Below are 19,147 nucleotides of genomic sequence, written 5' to 3'. Positions count from 1 at the left end.
GTTCCTCGTCACTGTCGGTGGTAGCAGCGGCGGGTGAAGAATCGGCCTTCGACATAGCGTAGGCCGCCCACCTCTTGACCCTACGGTCTTTTAGAGTCTTTGGCTTAAGAAGCCGACAAGCCGTGCAACCCTCCTCTTTGTGATCGAGGGGCAAGCAGCGGTTACACCGTGAATGCTTGTCCTTCCAAGTAAACTTGCCCTTGCAACGCGGCCAAAACCTAAAGGGTGTCCTCTCCATAGCCGAGGCAATAAATCGTGATAACGACCCGAAGGGAAAGGAAGGGGAAAAGGAAAGGCATTCTCAGAAAAGAACCAGAGATGTCCCACGACCCCATTCTCCCTACTGTATTTGGCCTGCGAGGCCAGGCCACGTGTTCGGCAACGGCGAAGGATCTCCTCCGCTCGTCCCCTCCGTCGAAGATCTTGCTCGGCGGAGACAGCTTCACAACTGCGTCGAGGGAGGGATCGATGTGTTATATATTAAATAGGAAAACGACCAAAGGTCGAGGAGATGAAATCTGCAATGTCTCTCGAGGAGCTCCCCGTAAAGGCGACCAGTAGCTGGGCGGAAAGAAACATCTGAGGGACCTCGACGCGTGAGGGATTGTGGGTACAACGCACGTCACTATAGGGATAGTATTTCAGACACGCCTTGTCGACGTCCCTTTTCGACTACGAAAAACAAAATGCAATACTCCGCAGTGACCACTGGATGTCGGACCTATGCACAGCATGTGATTCCAAGCAGATTAACAAACATCAGAAATATATATACATACATCAATGCTTTCTTCTGCAGAAAGTGTTTTCCTCCCTTCGGTGAAACTCTCTTTAATTGGTCTGCCCTGTGGATTATAAGTGGAAACATGTTTTAAAACGTCCTCATATGTATGCTTCTGTGCTCTGTTTTTCTTATTCGGATTCGAAGGCCTATTACGCTGAAAACCGGTGACATAGATGTTTTCTTGCATTCATAGGAAGAGACGGACCCTCTTTGCTCTCGTCTCAACCTCCATCAATACTTTTGTGCTTACTTTGTTTTGCAGCCTCTGAATTGCCAGGGGACCTCCCCATAACTTTTGTTAGACAAGCAATTGGAGCGGAGGATTGGATGCAAGGTCTTGCCTGCTGGCACCTCTGTTTGGCAGTTGAGGGAGGGGGGGGTTCAACTACCACCCCATGCATCTAAAACCACTACTTTGAGTTCCAACATTTGTGCAATTGGCTCACCCGTTGTCGATTCCGAATGCATGGCATATACTGTCCAGCACTTCTCCAGGCACTCCCAAAGTGTTTTTGGTTTGAATTTCAAGCATGCCCGGCAGCGACCCTCAGCATGCTCTTGTGGGTGACAGCTCTTACATACTTTGTAAGTATCTTGCGAGGGGAATTTAGAATTGCACCATGAGCAGAATTTCAAATGTGTATTTTCCCTTAAGGACTCAAGGTTTTCGAAGCAGCCTTAGTATAGAGATGGGGGACGGTACTAGGCATTCTCTAAGAGTGCTAGCAACATTAAAATCATTTTCCCCACACTCTGCCCACTGTACGCCTTGATGGGGATTTGAAGGCTTTGAACTCAATGTCAATCCCTCGTCACAGAAAACTGCGTTCGCACATAGCTACAGGAGGTTCTTCTGATGCAAAGTTGCAGACAACCGATGGCAGAAAAATAAAAACGGAGAATGTCGAACCATGAAGTATTGTGGGTCGTCCTTGTACATGTAGGTTAGTCTCAAATGCAAAGATACAAGTCCTATGCACACATACAGAAAGGCAATTAGTAATATGGTTAATATGCACAACAAAGAAGGTGGGACCAGGCAGTGGCCCAGATAAGATTTTGAGGTGGGAGTATTTTACGCCCCATTTTTAATCTTTGAGACTAAATGTGATTTCAAGAGAGTAAAATGTGTGCGACATCCAGCCGACGTGTGCAAAAATCATTACTATGGAGCAGCTTTCTGCATTGTGAGAGAATACACCTTTCATTATTTCTCTAAGGTCTGTCAATTTGATTTGACCTGTATATATTTAAATGTTGAAAACACAAAAACCTAGCCAATTACATAGTAAAGCAAACATGAATTTCATTGTGCGTTTGAGGTTCGATAGCAGAGTTGTCTTTTGATGTAAAATGAAAGTCCCCATTTCCTGGAGCTATTACTACCTAATGGTATGCCAACATTATGATAGAATAGTGCAAAGAGGCAAGGAACCCATGCTAAATTCAATATCTAATCGCATGGTCAAATAGTTATTTATATAGCGATTTTGGCAAAGCGCTGTACATAGAACATATTTATCACCAAACCTAAGTCGGTACTCCTTTATCGACCTCGAAAGGATAAAAGGCCGAGTTGGCCAGGCCAGGATTCGAACCTGCACCCTACAGATCACGCACAGATTGCAGCAACAAGCGCTCAACCGGCTGAGCTATCTTATTGGCTAACATTCTTCAGAGGTCGGTTAATTGAGGTATAATAATCACAGTGCCTAGATGTTGGAAGAATCATGTATGAAGCAATACATAATGTCAAAATACCTATTTGGATTATCACAGGGGCATGTTTTGCTGAGTTTCTATTTCAATTACAAACGTAACATTCATTTGTTTGTTTTTGAACAGCGCTTGCACATCCTGGGAAGTCAGGTTTTGGATGTTTTAATTGTATTCTTGAAGATTTGAGAGGCTACAACACCTGTGCTTGGTGTAATGACAATCTCTCACCCTTGAGCAAAGACTCTGCTGCCACTGACCATTTATAGTAATGTACCCCATTGACTGCAAGGTTGAATGGATGTAAACTAGACCGTGCATACTCAATTTTACACACTTTTTTATAATTGGAGTGGAAATGAAATTATAACTGTATAAATGATCTGCCTCCGTATGATTATGCACACAGCACAGAAATTCAGAAAAATATAATTGTGCAATACTGGTTAGCTTTCACTGGAAAAAAATAAGCATTTTTTTTTTACAAAAGATGAATTCTCAATTGCAACTTAGTTTTCCATCTTATTGGTTATAAAATACTAAAATGCTAGGAAAATAAATATGCACAGGGCTTCTGCTTGCTCCATGAGCATCAACACAGCAGAAGTTGAATGGAAAGAAAAACATTCCTTTTATCACAGTGTGCAGTTTCTTTTTTTGAAAGGCTTCAGAGAAATGCATTCTGTTTCAGAGGCTTTTATCGATTGCTTACAATTACATCAATGTAGATAAATTTAAAAGAAGCGTTCTTGTTTCTGCTGTAAACTTGTGTGTAAATGGGCACAATGCCGCATTTACAAGATTTTCATGCATAAGAAGGCCTCGTACGCACCTTATCTGGAGGTCTGGTACCAGGGACAATCAGGAGAACAAGCCATGCATCCACTGGCATTCCCTTTGTATTTTGCATTTTAAGGATCCAAAACAGTGGTTCAGGGGTGTCATACAGTTGACAACAGATGAGGGCAAGATTAAAGTGCATACCTTTCTTAATACAGATTAAGCTACGCTTGGTCTACATTTATTTTAACACAAGGGTCCCATATAACATCTCACAATAGCTTTTGGCCATGGCCAAATCATTTTATTTTCAGTAATAATAATAGAACATGTTTCATTAGGACTTTGTAGGAATTGTAAATATTTTAATATATATCTGTGTACAAAAACTCACATTGACCCAACTAATATTCTTATTACAAAATAGTACTTAAAACAATGCTAGATTTAGTCTTAGACATTCTGTTCCGATATATGCAGAATATTTGCAAACATTCCTAATACCCCATTGACGCAGTTTACTAATTAACAATTTTAAACTAACACATACATAGTGAAATCATTACTATTTAACGTCAGCATGTATATCATTCTTGTTCACTCAGTTGTACAATTTGGAGTCTTGACATTTTATTGTTCATAGAAGAAATAGATCCATAATCCTAGACAAAAAGGAGATTCATTATCACCTACATGTTACCACCCCTCCCATTTATTATGCAGCAGTAGTCTGCAGAGTCAGCTGACTGCAATATTGAAGAGTGCTATTGTTAACAGGTTTGGCACTATTCCCAATTTAAATGTAAACCGGGGGCCTGGGGTGATGCAACTGTCATCCTCACCCAATACACATCAACAGACCAGGCAGCTTGCTGCAAGATGACAATATGCTAATTGAACACAATCATACCAGGCTTTTCAGCTGAACTGAAACTCATTGGTTTAGAGGATTGTGTAACAAGTGTTTTGCTAATATGGGGCATTTTGAGACATTTGATGGCACAGGCACAATAGACCATTACACCAATAAATCCACTTCTTGCAGTATATTTGGCACAAAAGATATCACAAAAGTTGCCAATAGTAAAAATACAAGTTTAAAGTTCAATACATTATATTAATTATAGTTTATTTTATACAAGCACTCCAGCAGAAGGTATCCAGTGAAAATCTTAACAAAAATGTTGCTCGGTGGGTGGAGTGGGCATTGCCCCACATTTGCACCCTGACTAAAATCAAACAATTTATGCAAATATTCTAGGATTGGGGTTTAGAATCGTAACCGACCCCCCCTTATAGAATATTTTGGGAAAGTATTGTTGGGGTCAGGGAAAATCATCTCCCGGATGACATTTTGCAAGCAGGATATTCACATGGAACCCTCCATAAAGGTATGCGCGTAATAATTTAAGAGCAGCAGCAAAAACTGTGACAATTATGGAGGGTGCAGCAAGGATGTGGACAGCCCTGCTCTCAACTGAGGTCTTGCAGAGGGCATGGACATCCATTTCCACCACAATTAGGCTGGCAACCTCCTATCCCAGCAAAGTAATTCAAACGCAATCTACACACGTTCCTGAGGTAAGATCTGCTACGGGAATTTCGAAAATTGTAAAAACAGTACAAAGGCACATACTAGTTTAAGGTTTCAAGGCAGTGTAGAGGAAAGCAACCGTACAATTTTTGATTCAATGGCCACATTGAGTGTATCCATGCATAAAATGCATTCAAAGAGCTCGGCTTTGCTGCTGTACTGTAGCGCCTGACCAGGAGTGTGCTATTCTTGTAGTTGGAAGTGTTATCCCTGGAAAAACCAGAGTGACAGCACAATACTGTCAGTTTGTTTTTCATCCACCTATGGATGATTTCACAGATGGCTAACTCAAAAGATAGTGCTAAATAGGTAGGAAAATGTTTCTAGTTGGAAGATTCTCCTGTATGGTCATATTCTGTTGGACCACTACCCCTATTATTAAGGAGGATATGTACGCAGTCTGTTGATGGCGAGATGTTTCAGTGAAACATTCATTACTTAATGCAACTACACATTCCCAGTCATTCCATACAGCTCATCTTCGCGTCTGTGAAGACACAGCTCCCTTGAAGTACTACACATGAATGTGGCATCTAATGCCATCGAAGAACCACAACCTTGAGAAAGAGCAGTTAAGAGAAGTTTTTATCATGACCTAAAAGCCAAACCTTCTTAATTTAAGAAAAAACATCCTTTCCTGGATCCCAGTAGGACAACGTTGCTCCACCGCAGGCGATGCAACTCGAGGGATTGCAAGACCTCAGTGGGTGGCATGGCATGTTCGCCACTGCCGGATTCAATTGTCTGTGGGTGGCAAGCCAAATAGTTGGCAAGACAATGTGCATATTATTGGGCTTGGGTGTCATACGAAGCCCATCTTGCTGGGAGTGCAACATCGTTCTTGATGGCTTAGCGAAAGGGACTTACAGTGAGGAGGGTTAGTATGAATAGGCATAAGATCTGCATAGCCCACATTAGAGGAATGAAGATCATGCTGTTCTAGGAGAATTCATTTCTGTGCCAATTTTGCAAGTACAAGAGGTGAAACGGGCAAAATGGCACACTTAGCGCTGCTACCAGTTTAGTAAAATATACTTTGCAAAGGTTCTTTCAAAATTGAAAAGGGACCAAAAAAACAGACATTTTGTGCTATTGCTATTAAAGTAAAATAGGTTTTCTTGGGACAATTTTCTCATTTATGATCACAGAGGTACTGGGATTGATCATGCTATAGGCTGGAGTAAAGACGGCTTATCCTGGAACATGGAGATAAAACCTAATTGTGCCAACATCACCGTCATATGTAGAACAGACTCTTATGGGGACTATATTTCACCTTGGAAGGTCTCAGTCTGAACTCCCTAACTTGGGATCTAAGCATCCGTCACAAATATCCCATTTGGAAACAGAATCCCTGATGGGACACATGTTACGCTTTTATCACAGTCACTGAATAGTCAGATGTACGGGCGGGCTGCGTGTGACTAGATCCTCCCAAATCCTCACCGCCTTCTTATGTGCCATTTCCCCAATATATTTAGAGGATGTGGTGTTCAGTAGCTGCAAAGCAGAATCAAATGAACTAACTGCACATCAAAGCAGTCACTGCCTACAGATTGGGAATTGGAAACGACTTGCTGGTCATTGAGCAATTCATTTAATTAAATACGAACATCTGATTTAGCATCCCAAATTGCCTTACCTAAGCATCGAAAAGACCTATTCCTTAAGAAATGTACACTGCTCCTGCTCTACTTTTGGATCAGCCACAAAACGGTGCCGACAACTGTGTCCACTTTAATGACATTTTCAATTCACAAAGATTGCACTATTAGGAAAGGCCTGGTGTCTGGCGGACTCCGAGAAATAGGAAAGAAATGTGCAGGTTAAGGACATGCTTTTTATAGACCACTTGTATTTGTTAATGTTAAACAACAGTTGATGAATATCCCATTGTTTTCCAGTTTATGCACTCAGTCCTTAAGATCCCAACACACAGCAATCTTCGGTGCCATAGCAATGGGCCTCCACATTTCCAGACTGCTGTACGCGCTTCTGCTTGCGAGCCCTTTCCTGCTCGCCTGAGCAGTTGTGCTGAAAGAAATGCTAGAAGAACTGTGCTATTGTATGGTCCTTATGAAGATCCAGTAAACACAAATATGACACTGAGAAAGATGATGCCCCAGAGATATGCGACTTTGGGTGTGGGCGGGGAATGGACAGATGCATGGGGTCCCCAGTGATAGAAAGGTTCTGAAGCAGTGCCAATATGATATGGCGATGGGCCTGGTCTAGGTGCGCTGGGAGGAAAAACTGCCACAGGGCTGTGTGCACGGTAGGGCGAACAGTGTGTGTGTGTGTGCTGTGGGGGTCAGGAGGGTAGGCTGGCGTGGGGTTAAATGGGTACTGTGGTAGTGCATACTAATTAACCAAACATGTATATAATAAATGTGATTTGCAGCCAACATGTCATTTATGTAGATATGTCTTACGTGTATATGTCGCGTGTAGATGCCATGTGAAAGAATAGCACATGTCTGGGTGTTCCAGGGACATGCACTCCCAAGAGATATGCGTAAGTAAGGCTGAAAACAGCCATAGTTTGCCATCATTTATCCCGGCAGTACTGAAATCTGCCATTTCAAATCCCTTACAGCATAGATACAGTGCAACCTTTTGACCCCGATCAAAGATTACCATTTCAAAATCAAGACCTGTGTTTGAGGAAAAAGCTTTAATTAGGACGAAAAAATAAATGCATGAAGACTAAAATAAATTACAAAAATAACTGTTTGAAATGAGTATGGCTGAGCAGATAAATGGCCAGTCACATACACTTCTTTAGAAATGTAAAATGATCTGAAGCCAAGACGGTTGCAGAGGGCTGTTGTGCTTGAAGTCTAAAGTAAGCATGCTTGCACAACCAAGAGTAAGGAAAAATAAATTAAATGAAGATCCAAAGGAACTGATACGTGACGATATTCTGATAGCCTAGGACTCTCAGAATACGTTAGAAAGAAAAAGTGAGTCTACTTAACAAGAGCCTAGGAAAGGATTAGGCACAATGGTCCTAAATAGACTGGGGGCCGGAGGGTGTTAACCAGCAAGCAACGCTAATCAGTATAGCATTAACACATACTGACAAGCTTAAAACAGAGGTGGCTCACATGCTCACCCAGTTGGGGAACTAAACATCAGGAACGTGACTTCAAACTGCGCAGAAGCAAGATGCCACTTGCAGCAATGGTTTCCAGTACTGCAGCACTAAAAGGTACGCATCGCCCAGTCTATCAAAATTGCGTTTGCTAGCCATCATTTCCAGCTTTTAATGTAAGATGAGGTGTGAACCAAAACACACCTTGAGCTAGCATTGCTAAATAAGCAAGCGTAGCGTCAAGAGGGTGAGCTCTGCTACGGAGGCCAGCTAGAAACTAAGGAGCGTTAAGCTCCTCAACTCAACACCAAATTCAAGCCATGAAGAGCAAGTGATTAGAGGAGTTTCAGCAATGCGAAATGGAGAGGATCTAATCAAAGGAAAGGATAAGTTTTTAAACGATCAGATAAGAGGCAATTAAAGTAAACCTAACTACTTAAAATGAAATGTAACAGCCACCTTCCATTGCCCTTATATATGCGCTCTCGATGTGGTCCGGAACACGCAAGCTGCATATATACCGTAAGCCACTTGCTGCAGGTCACAAGGCTGCATGCCAGGGAATAGCAAGCAGACTGTACAGCCTACTGTAACCAAGTAGTTAATGGTGTAACTACCTACTGGCACGTCTAAGACGGACACTGCTTGAGGAATTACTCCTGGTATCGACGAGAAGAAAGTATGCACAAAGGATGCCTTAAAAACCATGCACGTGTGTGTGTTTCGAAGTGTTTGCACACTATAAATGTTAAAAAGACACACTAGTATGCAAAACTATACTTTTTTGCAATATTGTTCCCCCTTTGCGTCCGGCTAATCAGCAACCCAAATGTACACGTCCAGCACAGAGTCTGTGCAGCTTGTGATTGGCATGTGTGTAGTCAAGAGGCCCGTGATCAGGAGAGGGTTGTGTTCAGTTTTGAGGACACAAACTAATTACTTTTGGAGCCCACATACAGACTCTTCTGAAGCAAGTCTTTCAGCAACAGGGCGCTGGGCCCAGCATAGGAATTCTAGGCACATCACGGCACAAGGTATCTTTCAGGCACTCAATCAGAAATGGGCAGTATTTCTATTGCCATCTATCACTGGCACCTAGACATGGCATAAATCACTGAACATTGGAAAACAACTTGCATAAACACATCCTTATAAATGTTTGAACCATCACATCACATATTCTAATAAATAGCATAAAGTTAGTCATACACGGGAACATAGAAAACGGTACAGAAAAGGGACATGTTCACATGACGTGTATAATTCTTTCAGCCTCCTCTTAACTTCATGTGCCCATTTCAAAAGGTACACATAATCGCTAACCATCTTCTTTTCTGGTGGCAAAAGCACCAACACGTTATGGTTCTGCATTGCGATTAAACACTCAGCACCAGCACGTTATGGTTCTGTATAGCGATTAAACACTCAGCACCAGCACGTTATGGTTCTGTATAGCGTTTAAACACTCAGCACCAGCACGTTATGGTTCTGTATTGCGATTAAACACTCAGCCCCAACACGTTATGGTTCTGTATAGCGATTAAACACTCAGCACCAGCACGTTATGGTTCTGTATAGCGATTAAACACTCAGCACCAGCACGTTATGGTTCTGTATAGCGATTAAACACTCAGCACCAACACGTTATGGTTCTGTATAGCGATTAAACACTCAGCCCCAACACGTTATGGTTCTGTATAGCGATTAAACACTCAGCCCCAACACGTTATGGTTCTGTATAGCGATTAAACACTCAGCCCCAACACGTTATGGTTCTGTATAGCGATTAAACACTCAGCACCAGCACGTTATGGTTCTGTATAGCGATTAAACACTCAGCACCAGCACGTTATGGTTCTGTATTGCGATTAAACACTCAGCACCAGCACGTTATGGTTCTGTATAGCGATTAAACACTCAGCCCCAACACGTTATGGTTCTGTATAGCGATTAAACACTCAGCACCAACACGTTATGGTTCTGTATAGCGATTAAACACTCAGCACCAGCACGTTATGGTTCTGTATAGCGATTAAACACTCAGCACCAACACGTTATGGTTCTGTATAGCGATTAAACACTCAGCACCAGCACGTTATGGTTCTGTATAGCGATTAAACACTCAAATCCCGAGAGATGCAGAGACGGGAGAATACTAGATTGCCTGGCTGTTAAATACTTCATTTTGAGGTGTAATCTATGACAAAGTCCCCGGGTTCCAGAAAAAATTGTCGAGGCAGCATTTCGTTTCAGAACATATCTGCTCACAGCAATTCATGACACTCAAGGCATAAAGATTCACTGCGCTACATAACTAAACATCAGTATCCAAGGCCACATTTTCTGCACGCTTGAAATGCTTGCAGTGGAAATACTGATGGACACTGACAGACACTTGATTATAAAACACAAATTAGGATTGAAGAACATTAAAACGAATGGAGTAACAGCTCTAGATCTGTACGAGTATCACGTGGTATGAAAACAAGACCTGTACAGATCGAGAAAAGAGGGACAGAAAAGGCTCCCCCTGTTTAAGTGAAGGCTACAACAGTGACCCAGCTGTTGTAGTGTCATAACCCAAGCAGAACCTTTTTGATGTATGCAATGGTTGTCACATTTGAGAGCATCCCAATGTGCTCGTTTCCAGGCAGATTAACCAAAGTCACTTCTTGCTTCTGCCGAGTTTGCCACCGCTGACATTGCAACGCACTTGGCAAATTGACAGTGCCATCACCATCACTGAAGGAGACCTTGGGCTCCTTGTCCGGGAAAGAATCATAGTAAAAGGAGTCGGGCGTTTCCACACCTGTGCCATAAAGGCAGTGAATACGAACCCCCGGTGGGATCAGGGCGGACACCAGGTGCTCTGTGTTCTCTCTCATCAGCCAGCCATCCTCAAAGCCAATGTCATTGTAGAACTTTTGGAAATCTCGAATGGTGTAATTGGCATCTCGGGTGCTTACAAAGATCTTGTCTGGAGACCAAGTGTTGTTATAAGGAAGAAGCCAATTTGTGGTGACTGCAGACCTCTGCTGACCTCGGATCTTCAGTGAACTGATGACGGGAATTCTGTTGTTGTCACCTGAAAATTGAAAGCAGACCATTATGCTACAGACTAACAAAAGTTTAACAAACAATTAATGGGGTATTTTAAACAGAAAAACAATGACATCGGGCTTCGTGAAGAGATTGGTGGTCTTTCCAAAGGAACGCCCTTAGTGTTGCCACCACTCGGCCTGGCAGATTTTACAGCCAGATGAGGAGTCAAATAAAGGGCAGAGTTACTCCTTATGCTTCAGCCCATAGGATTCTGTGAGAGATTTGGCTGCATTATCAAGAGCAATTCCCCTCAATGTTTGTGTTAAAGCAGAGAAAGAACCTCTAGCTATATGCTGGATGTACTTCCTCCACTTCGCCACCAAAGCCTCAACGTAGTAGTGCGGTAAAGTAACAGCAAACCCATTACCACCACTTTACTACTCCCCCGGGACTTGTAATACGTATCACTGTTCTGCGCACTGGGGAAAACACAGTTAAATCAAGATTAAAGATCTTCAAAACACTGCCTTACAAATGCAAAATTATTCTTCAGATGATTTTCGCAACACCGGGTCCAATCGGGTCCAGTCGTTCTAGGACTGTCTCAGCTGCTCTGCCACATGGTACACTTTGGCTTGTGGAGAGCAGAAGACAGAACATCTTATCAAGGCAAACTGGTTGCAGTTAATATGGCTTCATTCTCCAAAAATGGACTATCCCCGTTTCCAACATAGCAAGCCTACACACCAAAGTGACTGGGGGGGGAGCAGAGGTGGTTGGCGAGTGTCAATCTGGGGCTGACCGTGGTCTACGTTTTGCTTCACAGAGGTACAGTTTCCAGGGATCTGGGTTTGCCCCTGGAGGGAGAGCAGTTCCTGCAAGGACACGAAATCCAGTGGTTGCAAGAGAATGGGTGAGGGCAAGATTTAACCAAGTGAATGGAGCATCATGGGATCCCCACTACTTAATGATGCCCAACAGTTAGCAGCTGCCGGCTATACAGATACTCTAGCATGGGTAGACCCTGAACTTGTCAAGCTAGCGTTAGCTCAAAACATCCTTCTACTTTACTGCAGGATGTTACTTTGGATACAAAAACACAGCCAGGGGTATTGTAAAATATTTAAATCTGTTTCTAATCACAATTTCAGTATAACGTTAAACATTAGGATATATCGGTTTGTGCAAGTTTAACAGTAACACTAAGACACCCTGTAGAGGATGGCAAGAGTGATGCAAATAAGCTTAACATGAATTTATACTGAAATGTTTTCAAAGTACTCCCTTATCACTGCTTTTACTTTCCCATTCTCAGATAGGGAAAAAGACTGCTGATGGAAAGAATACTAAATCCGAGGTTACAAGAACACTATACAGAGCTTTTGGGCGAGGGGACACTGAAACATGCAAACCTAATTGTATTCATTAGCGAATAACGGAAAAGTGGGTTTCATTTGAAGACATGGGAGGGTAAACTGAATTTGGCTGCAACAGTAGTTTTACAACTTGAAATGTGCGATGCATTTAGGTGTTGTCAATCTGTTTTTATTCAGAAATCTTTCTTTTTTTTTTTTAAACAGAAAATTGTGGTCGTCCTATCTTCAATAACTCCCTCTCAACTCCAAGTCAACAATGCCCACATCAACGCCATTATGGGATTGTTTTTCTGCTCTATAGTGCAGGTTTCTAAATGGGACAATGTTGAGCTATGGAATGTTTGGTTTGTGGCCATTTGTAACATGTTAAGCAGCAAATCTAACGTACAACTGGGAGGTAATTTTCTGTTTAGAGTGGGACTTTGAGGTTCACATGGTGAGCTTAGACTGCAAAGCAGTAATACTAACCCTAAACAGGAGATGGTTGGGATAAGACCATGTGGGTACAAAGTCATTAAAGAACTGCTCGTCACGACTGACATTACCTCACAAAGTTGTATCAGAAATACACGTGTGGCATGCGAGTTTGTGTAGCCTTAAGCCGTTTACTTGCAACACAGGTGAACACACCTTGCAAATCCACATGACATGTTCCCACAATGCTAGTGAACGCCCTCCTCAGAGGCTTCATTTTTGCCTTTTAAGTGTGGTTATATATTTATGTTATTGTCCCTGGTTCATGTTTCAACCTCCCTTTCATCATCTGGTCTTACAGCCACATCGTCTCATCAGCTCTGTAAATCAATGTTAACATTTTTTGTCAGCATTTTTGTGCCAACAAGGCACTTTCCCCTGTACCTTTCATAAAATAATATTTTTCTTTTACATGAACACATTGCATTTTTGTACCTTTCCTAACTTTTTTTTACATGAACATTACATTTCAAAATGTTTCTATGAAATAAGTCACAATGCAACTCTAGAACTAGTAGGATCTCTGCAATAAATATATTAGATATGTTATATAGAGATCTGAAAGATGACAACCACAGATCCCTTGAGATTCCACGCTCCCAGTGCCATAACAAACTAACGCATTTGGCCAAAGGCAGATTTCCTTTATAAAGTCACAAAACTACATGGTTATTGGAATATCCTTATATGTACAGTAGCGAGCATTGTATTCCTTAGAATACATGACTGCGCCATCTGCAACCTTAATACTCAGTGTCTTGCGTGTCAATATGCAAGATATCTTGCAGTTATTGATACATATAACCAATGTAGAATCTGTTCGGATGAGAAAAGAAAACCCACCAATATGCAGCTTGTACTGTGATGCAGAAAGGATATGTTACAGTAGTGCTTGGGTTTTGTGGAAATAAGCCCTGTGCTGGAGGTGCGCTATCCTAACTAGATTTGGTATGCAAGGTACATATATTATATAGTGTGCTGCGGCGGTGGGGAAGGTTAGATGACTTTCCACTGTCAACTAAAATGCAAATAAAGCCGTGGCTTTATCTCAATTATCAATTGGGTTACTTCTCACCATTACCCATTGGTGTTTGAATATATTCTTTACGGTATGCATCTTACTGACATGGTGACTTTGTATTTCTAATTGCATTTGCAATACTAACTCTTAGGGAATCACCCAAAACGTATGAACTCATCATCTGAAGAGAAGATGATATAATCTGGATTACTCTGACCGATTTGTGTTTTTTTCCACATTAATAAAACCCACACCATTTGGTGCCTACAAATAAAAAAGTCATTTTTGTTCCATCATACTTTATAGCTGTGAGCGCTGATAGTGAGCATACCCCTCCAGTTCCTATGTTACCATAGTGACTCAGGTACTCCTAGTCCTTAATCCCCTTTACTCCATACCCCTGGATAACTTATTCTATGGGGACAAGACCTGAGCGTGATGCTAAGCAGCACATGTAGAAAAGGTAAAGCACCAGTGTGCATGCATCGGTCACCGTGTGGTATTCTCCCCTTCGCATGCTCAAACAGTCAGTCCTTTACTCCGCATAAGCAGAGGCATTGCAAGTTCTGAAAACAAATCTCACTATACCTGCACGCGAGTTCCTTAGTTTACATACTTGACCCAAGAGAAACGAACTTGCCCTATGGTGATGTGACAAAATATTGACCACAGCTTTCTGTAAAATGGTGCATGTCAGCATAGGTACGCTCCACATTTGGTGAGTTTCTGCCACCCAAAAGCGAGCCATGCATAGTGAAACGTTTTGCCACTTACTTCAAACAAAGCTTGTGTGCAGTGAATGTCAAATATACGTTTCAAACATTCCCATACACGAAGGTCGCTTACAATGTGTACCATGAAAATTGTACTCACCCTTCATAACATATCCTTACCAATGCAAGTAGGATAATAGATTGTGTGGACACTGAAGCTTGAGACCATGCAACTGTCAGGGATGGGGGGGGGGGCAGTGTTGGGCCATTCAGAGGAAAGGGGACTACGGGTGCGGAAGAGAGCTGTCTCCAAGGAGAGTAACAATTCTTTACTCCTGCATTCAGTCTCCTTTGTACCATACTTATTCAAAATTCACCTAGACTTTATTTGCTTTTGGTTTGTATACAACAGTCCAGTGAGCGAAAAATAGAATAGTCCACATACATGTGGGCACAACTCCTTGCACCAACAAAGTTAGCAGGACAGCCTGCTCAAATTGAGGGTCTTATCTTAAGTGGTCACACACAGCGTATTGCTCGCAGAAGGTGTGGGAGTTGGTAGACATCGGCTTGCAGAGGTCTTCCATTGGACAGGTCTTTGGAAAGCCACCAAGTCTGCTTTGAACTTCACTAGGTGTACACAAACACCATCTGGAGGCTGCAGCTTGCTCAATGCTCATTTCAGTATGCTGCCTGCCACCCATCTTGCAATGGTGGCCTTTGCTGCTTTAGAGCAGTGTGACATACTCATCCAATAAGTGACAGATGTTTTGTGGCATTTATCAGATGATTCATTTCCAGGTAAAAGTTAAGCACCCTTGGTTGTGCAGAGCCCTCAGTATCCATTAAAAGGTTGAGGATCTTTTGAAGGTTTGAGAAAAGAAATCCGAAGAGCGATCTTTTGTTTAATATGGAAGTTTGAAACAATACTTGGCATGAACTTAGGATGGCTGTGCACAGCTATTTAGTTTTATTTAAAAAAAGCCGGAATGAAGGAATCTCAATGATCCTTCTTGATCAGTAGGCTATCAGAAAAGTAAGTGTGCAAAAGCCATGGATTCAAACGGCATGTCCATCAGAGTTGCATGAACTATGTTGAGATCACAAGCAGGATATGGAGAACCGATATGGAAAAAGACCTTGCATAGTCCCACAAATTATGGGATATGAAAGTGAACATACAAATCCTCAGATACGCAAGCACTAATCGCTAACAGGTAGTCCAGCTTCATGACGGTGTTCACCAAATGAGCAGCAAAAGAAAAGACATCGCCCCTCTATTGGTAAAGTTGGATGAATGCTTTCTCCACACACCATTAACATAATGTGCTCCATTTTCTTGTGTACTGTGATTTAATGGAAGACTTTCAAGCAGCTAAAGAAACTCAGTTCTCCTATGAAAGTAACAGATGAATATAAACAGTGTCCTTGATTCACGTCCCTAAGAAGGTGAGCACATGGATGAAGGACTAATTGTGTTGTGTGAGGTGGTCTGCCCCGAGAGGAAGAAACTGTTGATGGAGAGCAGACGGACCAAGAAGGCCAGAATACCAAAACCAGTTCCCCCCACACCAGAGCCATTAGAATCATCTTGACTTTCTGATGTAAAGCAGTTTGTGAATCACCTTTCTAAATCAGAGGAAAAGAGGAATGCACACACAAATGTAAGGTCCCAAATCGAGAAAGAAGACACCTCCCAGTGACTCATCTTCTTGAACATTCTATGATGCATAGAAGGGGCACTTCCTTTTGGACTGGTTTGGAAAGAGACCCATCAAGAAAAAATCCCCCTTTCAAAATATTTGTTCCATTAGATCTGTCAAAAGCTGAATTTTTAGGCGCATATATGAGCTTCTGCAATCACATGCCATTATCTCACCAGATGAAATGCACCAAGATGGACTTTGCTGTAAAGCACAGTGCCAACTTGGAGGTCAGCGTGCACAGAAGGGGGAGGGGGTGGGACTCTGTCCTGCTTGTTCATGCAGCACATTGTCATTGAATTCTCTGTTCGTATCAGAACTCTCCTCCCCGGAATAGAAGGAAGAAATATCTTGAAGGATATGAAGATTGCTTTCAGCTCCAAAAATGTACGTGCTTCTGTCTGCCCTCTTGGCTCCAGAGGAGGTTTACCGGCAAATGACCCATTGCGGCCCCAATACAAGGAGAGATGAATCTGACTGTGCAGACTGTGATCCTAGAATCCTCTTGTGAAAACTGAACTACCTGGTAAAGGGTTGGCACATGGGCCCACCATTTGTGCTGAAAGGACAGTAGATTGAGGATGAATAACCAGTTTCCAGTTAAACACCAGCTGCAATTGGTGTTCCTGAACAACCTCTCGTGAAGGACCACCCAGGACTAAAGAAGCCATCAGGGCCAGCAAATTATGATAATCCGAGCTGGAATCATTGCCGATTCCAAGGCTATTATTAGCAATTGCTGATGGCTTGTGTTCTCTTCTGAGTAGGGAAAATAATGCCCAGAGCCATTTCCAATTGGAACCCTAGCGAGAAACTCCGAATTGGTCACAATTGGAGGTTTACTGATGAGCCCAAGGAATACACACCAGATCAAGGCGTCCTTTGGAGGAAGATAAGTCTCCTCTCGGGCGGGGGTTGGGTGGGGGAAGGGTTCCCCAAATAGGTTCAATCATCCCGGTAATTCTATATATGAACGCCACTCCTCAATAAGAAAAGGATTTGTCAAAACCTGAAGAGCCAAGCTGAGGTCAAAAAGGACATCAGTTACCAACCAGGGGGGTGGAGTGGAAGGAGACTGGAGGTGTGCTGCTTTCTACTTTGAGCAGAGGTGGTGGAAAAACGGGTTCTTGTATCGACTAGATTGGAACTGTCAGAATGCCCATATGAGGAGCTATGTGTATTCGAAGAGATGCGGGACAGCGACTTGTCAGAGTATTTTTCCTCTTTTTGAAAAGCTCTTGGAACACCTATGGAACAATGGAAGAGCTGGGGCCTATGAAATGAAAGGGATCCGACCTCTGTGCCTCTCAGAAGAGTTTTGGACACTGTATCCACATGCCCAGCAGCATTCTCCCGCATGTCCACTGTCAGTTACCTTGCCTGTCCCACAACCGAAACACACATCATTTTGTCTTCTGGCAGGGAGGGTACAATTATTTTTCTAATTCGTTGTATATGTGCAGGTTACAAGCTGCTAGTATTGTGTCTGCATTTGCCTGAAAAGGAGTGTACGGTTGGAATATGAAGTTACAAAGGAGTGTGGTAGTCCCTCTACTGAGAACGAACATGGATCAAATACCCTGTTCTACGGAATTTCCTCCACACAGGAGGGTCTACAAGCACGTTTTAGCTCACTGCACCATTCACAGAGGAGAAATAACCATTTGCATATCGGTCTTTGTCCCACCCACAAGTGAAGTACAGCACCGAAAGGCTAGGCAAATCTCCCCAAACAAGAGTACCATTAGCAACTCCAGACACGTGTTTCGGCCTAATGAGGGTTCTTCAATGAGGTGAAGCGGAGCCTCTCTAAGACACAGTGAGCAAGGAGTCCATGTCTGGATTACCGTGGGTTACTTGGGGTGAAACCCCAAGTTTTACAAAGGACTGCTCACTGTGCTCAGAGGCACAGCTTCACCTCACTGATGAGGCCCAACAAGGCTGAAACACTTGTATGGGGTTGCTGTTGGTACTCTTGTTCAGAGAGGAATTGCCATTGCATTTCGGTGCTGGACTGCCCATGTGGGTGGGACAAAGACTAATATGCAAATGGATATTTCCCATCTGTGAAAGGTACAGTGAGCAAAAAAAGCGTGTGCTGCAAACTCATTTCAGAACAGGTTATCATGCCGTGTTCTTTCTGGAGGGGAGCGCCTGCTACCTTTTTTTGAAACATTTGCAAGGAACTTGGGGTTGGTGACCCTGAGTTACCTGGAGGCAACCAGACGTGGACTCCCTGCTCACTGTACTGAAAGAGACACAGCTTCACCTCACTGATGAGGCCCAACAAGGCTGAAACACTTGTATGGGGATGCTGTTGGTTATAATAATAATAATTTTGCATTTATATAGCGCTACGAACCTTCAGGTATCTGAGCGCTGCTTATTACCACCCACACCTCGGAAGGATGTAAGGCTGAGTTTGGCCCTGCTGGGATTCGAACCTGCGTTAGCAGGCTCTGCAGGGATGTCAAAGCGAGCGCTCTACTCGCTGTGCCACTTGACTTGTTCAGAGAGGAATTGCCACAGCATTTTGGTGCTGGACTGGCCACGTGGGCGGGACAAAGACTGATATGCAAATGGTTATTTCCCCGTCTGTGAAAGGTACAGTGAACAAAAAGTGTGTGCTGCAAACACATCTCAGAACAGGTTATCATGCCATGTTCTTTTTGGAGAGGAGCGCTTGCTACCCTTTTTTGAAATATCTCAGGGTATATGTTACTGTGGTACAGTGAAAAGAACAGTGAAACAACTAAGAAGTCCTGACAGACTAATACACCAGGCAGTTGGGAAGTAAAGCCAGAGAGGGGAAAGCGGGGTACGAAGGAAAACCCTCACCTCGTGAACCTT

General features: G+C 42.8%; 1 protein-coding gene and 1 long non-coding RNA gene across 3 annotated transcripts in view; one reads left to right on the top strand and one right to left on the bottom strand.

The window, feature by feature from the left end:
- Positions 1-19,147, top strand: part of LOC138582344 (uncharacterized) — a 253,519-nt gene that overhangs the window by 62,511 nt on the left and 171,861 nt on the right. The window lies entirely within an intron of this gene.
- The window catches only part of PLA2G15 (phospholipase A2 group XV), a 346,700-nt gene continuing 331,105 nt past the window's right edge, over positions 3,553-19,147 (bottom strand). For both annotated transcript variants that reach the window (XM_069653570.1, XM_069653579.1), the window contains exon 6: positions 3,553-11,053. In XM_069653570.1, the coding sequence (XP_069509671.1) occupies positions 10,542-11,053 (512 nt within the window). In that variant the 3' untranslated portion in view covers positions 3,553-10,541. The remainder of the gene's footprint in view (positions 11,054-19,147) is intronic.

The sequence above is a fragment of the Ambystoma mexicanum genome, chromosome 1p (assembly GCF_040938575.1).
Source record: "Ambystoma mexicanum isolate Mex_15411 chromosome 1p, UKY_AmexF1_1, whole genome shotgun sequence".
Classification (NCBI taxonomy): domain Eukaryota; kingdom Metazoa; phylum Chordata; class Amphibia; order Caudata; family Ambystomatidae; genus Ambystoma; species Ambystoma mexicanum.
This window is presented reverse-complemented; position numbering and strand designations above follow the sequence as displayed.